Genomic DNA, 10,923 nt, shown 5'->3' on the forward strand with positions numbered 1-10,923 from the left:
TAACCCCATTGGTTCATGACAGACATTTAACCTCTAACCCTTGGTATCCATGAACCCCATTGGTCCATGACAGACATTTAACCTCTAACCCTTGGTATCCTTGAACCCCATTGGTCCAGGTGAGAAGAAGAGGTCGTTGGGGCGTGACTACCACCCTCTGTGTCTGAAGTGTCAACAGTGTCAGAGACAGTTGACCCCAGGACAACATGCAGAGGTATGGAGAGAGAGAGAGGGAGGGAAGAGGAGGAGGGAGAGAAGGGGGAGGGAGGAACGGGAGCTGAGAGGGAGGGGCGAGAGAGGGGGAAAGATAGTCCCAAAAGTGTCAGAGACAGTTGACCCCAGGACAAGAGGGAGGGAGGTATAACGTGGAGGGGGAGATGTAGGAGGTCTATCTATCTATCTATCTATCTATCTATCTATCTATCTATCTATCTATCTATCTATCTATCTATCTATCTATCTATCTATCTATCTATCTATCTATCTATCTATCTATCTATCTATCTATCTATCTATCTATCTATCCTATCTATCCTATCTATCTATCTATCTATCTATCTATCTATCTATCCATCTATCTATCTATCTATCTATCTATCTATCTATCTTATCTATCTATCTATCTATCTATCTATCTATCTATCTATCTATCTATCTATCTATCTATCTATCTATCTATCTATCTATCTATCTATCTATCTATCTATCTATCTATCTATCTATCTATCTATCTATCTATCTATCTATCTATCTATCTATCTATCTATCTATCTATCTATCTATCTATCTATCTATCTATCTATCTATCTATCTATCTGTGTATATCTATCTATCTGTGTATATCTATCTATCTATCTGTGTATATCTATCTATCTATCTGTGTATATCTATCTATCTATCTGTGTATATCTTTCTATCTGTGTATATCTATGTATCTAATGAACTAAGATGTTTTCTGTGCATTGTGTTTCAGCATGATGAGAAGCCCTACTGCACTAACTGTTACATGAAGACGTTCGGTCCCAGAGGTAGCTATTCCCTGGTGATGTACTGTACCAAATGGCAGCCTATTCCCATAAATATGGTGTATACAGTAAGTCTCTCATGTATCTCTCTCTCTCTCTCTCTCTCTCTCTCTCTCTCTCTCTCTCTCTCTCTCTCTCTCTCTCTCTCTCTCTCTCTCTCTCTCTCTCTCTCTCTCTCTCTCTCTCTCTCTCTCTCTCTCTCTCTCTCTCTCTCTCTCTCTCTCTCTCTCAGCAGGTAGGGAGAATGATGTCATTCGGTCACAGCTCAGCCTCCTCTTCCTCTTCCTCCTCCTAGGAACCAGTCTAACCAAAAAAACAACCAAAATACAACCTAATGAAAACTAACAGCCTATCAACAAGGATCTATGTTCAACCAACCTGACATTCAGCCAACAAGCCAATGACTAAACAACTAGGCCCAACATTCAACCAACCAACCAATGTTCGACCAACCAAGAAATAACCAATAGACAACCAACCTGACATTTAATTAACTACTATCCAACCAACCTGACATTTAATTAACTACTATCCAACCAACAGACATCAGTCTCACTCTGAAAGTCCCCCTCTTTCAGTCAATCATAAAACAACTACCTGGACCACAACTTTGTGCTCAATGGAGACAACGGTTGTTCTTCAATAAACCAAAAGCTCCTACAGCCGGCTTGTTGCAGTGTGTGAGTTAAACACAGGGTCCCTTTAGGCCTCAACACATCCTTATACTACACATGTACTGGAGTGGACACTCCCTAGGAAGATCATGTCTAGAATACCACCGGAGTTCTGAACACACACACACACACTTATAGAATTGGAGTGTAGCTATGCACCTCTCCCTTTCTCTGTCATCAACCAAAGCCAGAGAAGGAGTGTGTGTATGTGTATGTGTGTGTGTGTGTGTGTGAGAGAGAGAGAGAGAGAGAGAGAGATAGTGAAAAACCACAGTGTGCCATCACAGCTGCAAGACTCGTGACCTGTTGCCACAAGAAAAGGTCAACCAGTGAAGAACAAACACCATTGTAAATACAACCCATATTATGTTTATTTATTTTCCCATTTGTACATTAACTATTTGCACATTGTTACAACACTGCATATATACATAATATGACATTTGAAATGCCTTTATTCTTTTGAAACTTCTGAGTGTAATGTTTACTGTTAATATTTATTGTTTATTTCACTTTTGTTTACTATCTACTTCACTTGCTTTGGCAATGTTAACATACGTTTCCCATGCCAATAAAGCCCTTAAATTGAAATTGAAATTAGAGAGAGAGAGAGAGAGAGAGAGAGAGAGAGAGAGAGAGAGAGAGAGAGAGAGAGAGAGAGAGAGAGAGAGAGAGAGAGAGAGAGAGAGAGTGAGGAGTAGAGAGAGAGAGGAGCACAGAGAGAGGGAGGAGAGAGAGGAGTGGGTTGGGAGGGAGGGCAGAGGAGAGAGAGAGAGAGAGAGAGAGAGAGAGAGAGAGAGAGAGAGAGAGAGAGAGAGAGAGAGAGAGAGAGAGAGAGAGAGAGCACAGTCTGCTGGAATGGGCATTTGAGTGAGACAGAGCTGGTACACATGCACACAAACACACACACACTTCTTCCTGTTCCTCTGTTAGTAGTGGAACACACTTCCCCCTGTTCCTCTGTTAGTAGTGGAACACTTCCCCCTGTTCCTCTGTTAGTAGTGGAACACTTCCCCCTGTTCCTCTGTTAGTAGTGGAACACACTTCCCCCTGTTCCTCTGTTAGTAGTGGAACACTTCCCCTATTCCTCTGTTAGTAGTGGAACACTTCCCCCTGTTCCTCTGTTAGTAGTGAAACACACTTCCCCCTGTTCCTCTGTTAGTAGTGGAACACACTTCCCCCTGTTCCTCTGTTAGTAGTGAAACACACTTCCCCCTGTTCCTCTGTTAGTAGTGGAACACACTTCCCCCTGTTCCTCTGTTAGTAGTGGAACACTTCCCCCTGTTCCTCTGTTAGTAGTGGAACACTTCCCCCTATTCCTCTGTTAGTAGTGGAACACTTCCCCCTGTTCCTCTGTTAGTAGTGGAACACACTTCCCCCTGTTCCTCTGTTAGTAGTGGAACACACTTCCCCCTGTTCCTCTGTTAGTAGTGAAACACACTTCCCCCTGTTCCTCTGTTAGTAGTGAAACACACTTCCCCCTGTTCCTCTGTTAGTAGTGGAACACTTCCCCCTATTCCTCTGTTAGTAGTGGAACACTTCCCCTGTTCCTCTGTTAGTAGTGAAACACACTTCCCCCTGTTCCTCTGTTAGTAGTGGAACACTTCCCCCTGTTCCTCTGTTAGTAGTGGAACACTTCCCCCTGTTCCTCTGTTAGTAGTGGAACACACTTCCCCCTGTTCCTCTGTTAGTAGTGAAACACACTTCCCCTTGTTCCTCTGTTAGTAGTGGAACACTTCCCCCTGTTCCTCTGTTAGTAGTGGAACACTTCCCCCTGTTCCTCTGTTAGTAGTGGAACACACTTCCCCCTGTTCCTCTGTTAGTAGTGGAACACACTTCCCCCTGTTCCTCTGTTAGTAGTGGAACACTTCCCCCTGTTCCTCTGTTAGTAGTGGAACACACTTCCCCCTGTTCCTCTGTTAGTAGTGGAACACTTCCCCCTGTTCCTCTGTTAGTAGTGGAACACACTTCCCCTTGTTCCTCTGTTAGTAGTGGAACACACTTCCCCAAAAAACGTGCTGCCTGCCTGGTTTGCTTAATATACTGAATTTGAAATAAATTATATACTTTTTTTTCTTGATCATGAAGTATATTTAAAACCAAATGTTTTACTGGGTGACTTTCACTTTTACTTGAGTCATTATCTATTAAGGTGTCTTTTCTTTTACTCAAGTATGACAGTTGGTTACTTTTTCTACACTGCTTCCATCCAGCTATCTACTATCATTATCATATGTGTGAAAAACTTGGTTGGAAATCACACATGACTGATCTCAGTTAATTCATACTGTATGTTGTAGTCTGTCTAAGAGAGAAATCACACAAGACTGATCTCAGTTAATTCATACTGTATGTTGTAGTCTTTCCAAGAGAGAAATCACACAAGACTGATCTCAGTTAATTCATACTGTATGTTGTAGTCTTTCCAAGAGAGAAATCACACAAGACTGACAGCCTGTGAGTTTATTAAAAGCATTCAGTGATTACATGGCAGTTTAGAGAGCAACAGGTCTTTATCTGTAAAGGGTAAATAACATAACATCAACATAATCTGCACTCACATCACAAATATGAAATAAACACTTGAGATCATTGATATATATTACCATATTTATTTACTTTAATTTGATTAATTGATTGATTTGCACACAGCATATTCACAATTTAATGTATATCAGACCTGAACTAAGTACTATACTTTCTCTGTAACCCACAGATCATAAGAGAATAACATAAATATCTCTATATAGTACAAACATCATAACAATAATCTACATAATAATCAATACCATAATATTTATAATGAATAACATCATGAGAGGTAAACAACAGCAACAAAACAAACCCCAACAACAAACTAAAATGACCCCTTTATTCAGATGTTTCAAAATACAAAGAATGAACAGATGATTATAATAATACATGGACTAATAATGGAAACACTTCAAGATAAAGACTCTAAGAGAAACACTAAATAAGATAAAGACATAAAGACAAAAGCTAAAAGCAGCAATACATTCTGGAACACAAAACAGACGTAATTGAGCTACTCTCTAAAAATAATCAAAACCCCATGTTACCCAAAACTCCATGTTACCCAAAACCCCATGTTACCAAAACCCCACGGTACCCAAAACCCCATGTTACCAAAACCCCATGTTACCAAAACCCCCATGTTACCAAAACTCCATGTTACCAAAACCCCATGTTACCAAAACCCCCATGTTACCAAAACCCCCATGTTACCAAAACCCCATGTTACCAAAACCCCATGTTACCCAAACCTCATGTTACCCAAAACCCCATGTTACCAAAACCCCATGTTACCCAAACCCCATGTTACCAAAACCCCATGATACCCAAAACCCCATGGTACCATGGTGGTACAAAACAAACAAAAATGAATAATGGTGGTTACAATCACTCCTTTTAGATTTCTTCCAAGGTTATAAAAAGATAAACTAATTCTTAACTTGTGTTATTAAAATTAGAACCACTTAAGGTTTGCTGCCACATTTTAAACACCAGTCCACTGCTGACCATCGAGTTCAAAACACAAAACTAACCTAAGATCAACATTTAGGGTCAGCGTCATTCTACTCCTACTCAGTCCCCTGGGCTGCTCTCTCCTCTCCCGGTCCAGCTTCAGCTCTGGAGCTCAGAGAGACCATCTCCATGGCATTGGCATCAACATAAAGATCCATGCTGCTCACCCTGTTCACTCTCTTCTGCCTCCTGGTGGTCTAGGGAGACACAGCACCAAGAGTGAGTGAGTGAGTCAGTCATGGACTAATAATGTAAACACTTCAAGATAAAGAATCTAAGAGAAACACTAAATAAGATAAAGACATAAAGACAAAAGCTAAAAGCAGCAATACATTCTGGAACACAAAACAGACGTAATTGAGCTACTCTCTAACAATAATCAAAACCCCATGTTACCATAACCTCATGTTACTATGGTTGCAAAAAAACAAACTAAAAGGAATCATGGTGGTTGCTGTCACTCTTTTTAGATGTCTTCCAAGGTTCTAGAAAGATAAACTAATTCTGAACTTTTCAGCTATTATTAAAATCCCGGTCTCTCGTTCTCTCTGTGTGTGTGTCTCTGTGTCTCGTTCTCTGCTGCGCGCTCTCATTCTCTGCGGGCGCGCCTCTCATTCTCATCTGGTTAATCACACACCTTAAACACATATATAAACCAATGTAGAATCTGAACCCTGCTCATAGACACAAACATTTAAATGACTTGTAACGTCTGAGTAAATGTCTTTACCTTGTAGTACAGGTAGAAGGTGGTGATGGCTGTCAGTAGGATCAGCAGCACTACAACGTGTCTGATGATGAAGGCTGGCAGAGGAGAGGCTGCAAACAGAAACACCTTTGATGAGGGGACAGATCATCATCACATAGATCTGTGGGAAATCTGTCAATGACAAAGTTATAAGTCTGGTTCATGTTCAGTTACCTGTGACGGTGAGGGAGAGGAGCTCACTCTCAGAGGAGAAGTTATGAGAGAAAACATAATTGTCATAAACACAGCTGTAGTTCCCTTGGTGGGAGCCATCTGCAGCAGGGAAGAGGAAGGCAGCAGAGTGATTGACAGCTGGCTGGGTCTGGGTTCTGTTGGAGCCGGTGAACGTGAGGAGGAAGGAGCCTCCTGGGTACTGTGGCTGAGTGGAGCAGGTGATGGTGAAGCTGTAGCCCCTAAACACTTCGGCCCCTGGTGGCCCCTGGAGACCCTCCCATTGAGTCAGTCAGGAAGATATCAGGCTGGACCAGGAGATCTGTAACAATAAAAGAGAACAAGAAAAACCTCTTCAAATAGTTTCCTATAGATATGACAATAACATCAGCATGTAACAGTGCTAGCCACCCTCCCTCACAGGGCAACATGAGTAGTGGGCCTACAGTCACTGAGACAACATATGTTGATATCAGGCTGAAGCAGGACATCTGGAACAAGAGGAGAGAAAAAGAAAACGTAGCTCCTCAACTACTTTCCTCATTTAGATATGACAATAACATGACATGTGACAGTGGCAGTGAGTAGAGACGATCAGTGAGATAACACTCAAATACAAAAGCATTCTGGGATATTTAAGTTGTATTTTATTCCTACTTGACTGAGTGATCTGTTTTGCAAAGCAGACTTACAAGCTAAACAGTCATTGTGAGAGGTGCAGAGGAAGTTGTATGAATGAAGGAAATCAGTTGAATATAAATATAATATCTTGTTATTACCTGAGCAGATCACTGTGCGTCCAGGAAAGAGATAATTTGTTCTCCTACAATCCCTCAGTGTAGACTCAGACCCATAACAGTCAACTCTAAACCCTATAGTGGTGTTTCCAGGTAGAACTGAAACAGTGGAGCCACAACCCAGCTGTCTACACACTACTGCAGCTATATTACTCTGGTTCCAGTAATCCTCCTTGAACCAGTCTTCAGCTCCCACAGCCCTCCACTCTCCCTGGTAGTACAGCTCCACTCCACCAGCACAGCGACTGCCTCCTCCCACCAGCCTCACATCATCAGGCTCTGAGAAAAGAAGAGAGAGAGACAGTAATCTTACTATTTTCTCACTAAAACACACCTACAATGGTCTCCAAAATTACTGACACCCCTGACTGCACAAACAATACTTTAAAGAATGTAAACAATACTGTACTTTATTAATGTTTCAATGGAACCAACCAAAATCATACAATTATTTAATACAAAATAAATGTCACCTAAATCAAGGTTTCATAATTATTGGCACTCCTCATTTGGTACTTAGTGCAACCACCTCAGGCAAGGATAACAGCATGGAGTCTTTTCCTGTAATGTTTGACAAGGTTAAGGAACATATTTGGAGGGATTTTGGACCATTCCTCTATGCAGATCCTTTCAAGATCCTTCACATTCTTGGGTTGGTGCTTATCAACTGCCCTCTTCAACTCAGCCCACAGATTTTTGATTGGATTGAGGTCTGACTGAGATGGCCATGGCAGAACATTGATTTTGTTGTCACAGAACCATTTCTGTGTGAATCTTGAGGTATGTTTTGGGTCATTGTCTTGTTGGAATGTCCACCTACGGCCAAATCCCAGCCTTCTTTGTCAGCCGAAATTGCCTGATACTTGGTGGAATTCATTATGCCATCCAGTGCCCCTGGACCTCTGGAATTAAAACAGCCCCAAATCATCACTGACCCACCACCATATTTCACAGTGGGTATGAGGTGCCTCTCCTTGTATGCATCTCTGTTTCGACGCCAAACATGTCGCTGCTGTATCTGACCAAAACGTTCAATTTGGTCTCATCTGACCAGAGCACCTTCTTCCAGTCATAATGTAAATGACATTTGGCAAACTCAAAGCGCTTGCATTGTGTCTTGGGGCGAAAGGGCTTTCTTCTGGCAACCCTTCCAAAAGGCCTGGGTTGGGGGTCTGATGGTGCTTTTGAAACCTGGTGACCCCAAGACGCACCAAGGCCTGCAATTCGTTCACAGTTATTCTTGGGGATTTTGTTGCTTCTCTCACCATCCTCCTCCCTATCCTGGGGGGCAAAATGCATTTGCGTCCTCTACCGTGAGGTTTTCAACTGTTCCATATCTTTTTTATTTTTTAATAATTGCCCTGACAGTGCTCAGTGGTATATTCAATCGTTTGTGGATCTTCTTGTAGCCATTACCAGATTTATGAAGGTCTACGACCATCTGTCTCTTTTGAACTGCCAGTTATTTTGTTTTCTTCATGGTGTTGGATGACAAAGGGATATTGTATGCGTGTTACCTCATTTTTATATCCTAGTGAAACAGGAAGTGATGTAATGGCTCAATATAGTTCCTTAAGACTTAGATACACTTAAATAAGTGGAATTTAATTCCTGGTTGATAGAATAATTATTAATGACTAATTATTACACCCTGAAACTGTGTGAAATGTGTTAGAATGTGTGGTTGTAGGACCAGTAAAGATTATGACATTGAGCTACTATTTAGCAATGTGAGTAAGAGTTAGACCAGACAACAAAGGACAAGGAGAACTGGCTACAGACAACTGGGAAACCAAGATAAAGAGGCCTCCCAATTAAGGGAGGAGAGAAACGGTTAGGCTTTTTAAGGAGTATGAGGACGGCGATAACTAAGGAATGCAGCCTATGATAAGAACATGTGTGTGTGACCTGATGGTTAGGAGAGCAGAGGAAAACAGCCCGCCTAAAAGGGGTGGGATTTTTGTATGACGTGTGAGTATAAAAGATGGACTCTGAAATTGTGATGAACAGAATTCTCAATGAATAAAGGCCTGACTATGCAGACCGGGACTCTGTCTGTTTATTGATCCAAAAGCATTACAACCTTTTGGGAGACGCACAGAGACACTGAAATAGTTGAGTTCAACCATTGAGATTAAAATATTCACTTAACACTGGTTCAATTTTGGTAGATGTTATTTACAATAATCTTTAAGGGTGCAATTAATTGTGAAACCTTGATTTGGAGGACATTGATTTTTTATTTAATCAATAAATGATTTTGGTGGGTTCCATTGGAACATTAATATAGTACAGTATTTCTCACATGTTGGTATTTTCAGTTTCTCTCTATAATTATAGTGTTTATATTTCTGTAAGTATTGTTTGTGCATTGCCAGACAGGGGTGCCAGTAATTTTGGAGCCCACTATATATTGCCTCTCATATTCTTCACTCCAGGTGAGAGAAACAATGTTGATTGAGTGACAAACTGTTTCTTACCTGAGCAGGTGAGTCCAACAGCATTACCAGGTAGGCAGGTGTTGTTTTTTCTGTCTGAGGTGTCACAGTCCAGGAGAAGGGACTCATTGCCTTTACACTGGAACTCTTTATCCCAGGTCTGACCCTCACCTTCTCCATAGAGCCCCCCCCTGTAGAGCTGCAGGAGCCCCACAGCCAAGCTCCCCACAGACTACCTCTGCATCCTGCTGGTCAAAGTCAGCTTCACACACTGAGGCCCAGGACTGATTGGACTTCACCTCCAGTCTCCCAGAGCAGAGGCCAGCTCCATCCACAAGCTGCACAGACTCTGGAGAAAAGAGTTGGTTGAACATTCAATCAGTTTTGTTGATGACACTGTCAAGGACTAAACACAAATATGTTGGATAAAATATTGTAGGTTGCTATGTTTGATACTGTAAGAGGTAGAAATGGGTTCTTAGTCACTCAGGACAGGGTTGGGAATAATGCAGGCAGGAGACAGGAATAAGTTCACTTCACTTTATAGAAAATAAACAGCTGGACATCCATCAGGCAGCTTCACTTCAGTAACATCTGAACTACAATGATCTGCCCATGCACTCTGGGACCACCCATACACAAAAATGATGCACAGATATATCTCCCATAAACCAATATGACAAACACAAATATAATGTTTAAATACATCTAACATCTCTCCCTCTCTTTAAATGAAATGGAAAACACATAAAACATGATATATGCTAATCTTGTATAATGTACAAATCAAATCTCTCAATATTACCAGTGTCTTACCTGAACAGATCACATGATGATAATATTCACCATTACAGAAATCAGGTCCTTCTCCATGGATGATACACTCTCTAAAAGTAGACTCATCTCCACTGCATCTACTCCATATTAGGATATTTCTTCTTCCCTCTTCAACCAGAAGTTCTGCAGATTCAGCTACAGCATTCCCACAGCCCAGCTCTCTACATATAACCTTAGTCTCTCTCATGGTCCACCAATCAGTACATAGACCTGACCACTCTCCTCTGGAGAAGATTTCCACATTCCCAGAGCAGGAAGTGGTCCCATTCACCAGTCTGACTGATTGTTCAGCTGTAAACAGCAGAGAGGAAAACACAGTGGTGAGGACAGATTATGACAGGGCTTCTGTTATTCTAACAGCAGTAATGCTTTGTGGTTGACAAGTATTAGTAGTTCCATAAAACAGTACTTGTTATTGGGTTTTAGAATGGTGTGTATGGACACATGAATTTCTCCATGTGGGATAATAAAGTTGACTAATATTGAACTGCTATAATCACTGTAGATGTATACTCTACCTACCTGGTGGACTGATGCTTTGAGCCTGGATATCTGAGAGAGAGAGAGAGAGAGAGAGAGAGAGAGAGAGAGAGAGAGAGAGAGAGAGAGAGAGAGAGAGAGAGAGAGAGAGAGAGAGAGAGAGGAGGCAGAGGTTAAATGAACATCAACATGACCTTTCATGATGTG

General features: G+C 41.5%; 2 protein-coding genes and 1 long non-coding RNA gene across 3 annotated transcripts in view; 1 reads left to right on the forward strand and 2 right to left on the reverse strand.

Annotated features, from left to right (window-relative positions):
• LOC121563275 (cysteine-rich protein 2-like) overlaps nt 1–5,395 on the forward strand; it is an 8,093-nt gene extending 2,698 nt beyond the window's left edge. Inside the window, exons 2-4 of the mRNA XM_045218070.1 lie at nt 120–214; nt 974–1,028; nt 5,343–5,395. Of these exons, the coding sequence (XP_045074005.1) occupies nt 120–214; nt 974–1,028; nt 5,343–5,395 (203 nt within the window). The remainder of the gene's footprint in view (nt 1–119; nt 215–973; nt 1,029–5,342) is intronic.
• The window catches only part of LOC123486913 (leukocyte immunoglobulin-like receptor subfamily B member 3-like), a 38,056-nt gene extending 31,348 nt beyond the window's left edge, over nt 1–6,708 (reverse strand). The window contains 2 exon segments of the mRNA XM_045218071.1: nt 6,168–6,441; nt 6,700–6,708. Coding sequence (XP_045074006.1) covers nt 6,168–6,441; nt 6,700–6,708 — 283 coding nt within the window.
• Nucleotides 6,709–7,178: 470 nt separating this feature from the next.
• LOC121562076 lies at nt 7,179–10,340 on the reverse strand. Its single transcript, XR_006659552.1, has 3 exons — nt 10,216–10,340; nt 9,442–9,748; nt 7,179–7,240 (listed from the first exon to the last, which is right to left on the reverse strand). It is a non-coding gene; the product is annotated as an uncharacterized LOC121562076 (long non-coding RNA).
• Nucleotides 10,341–10,923: the final 583 nt, after the last annotated feature.

Source organism: Coregonus clupeaformis, unplaced genomic scaffold, assembly GCF_020615455.1.
Source record: "Coregonus clupeaformis isolate EN_2021a unplaced genomic scaffold, ASM2061545v1 scaf1343, whole genome shotgun sequence".
Taxonomy (NCBI): Eukaryota; Metazoa; Chordata; class Actinopteri; order Salmoniformes; family Salmonidae; genus Coregonus; species Coregonus clupeaformis.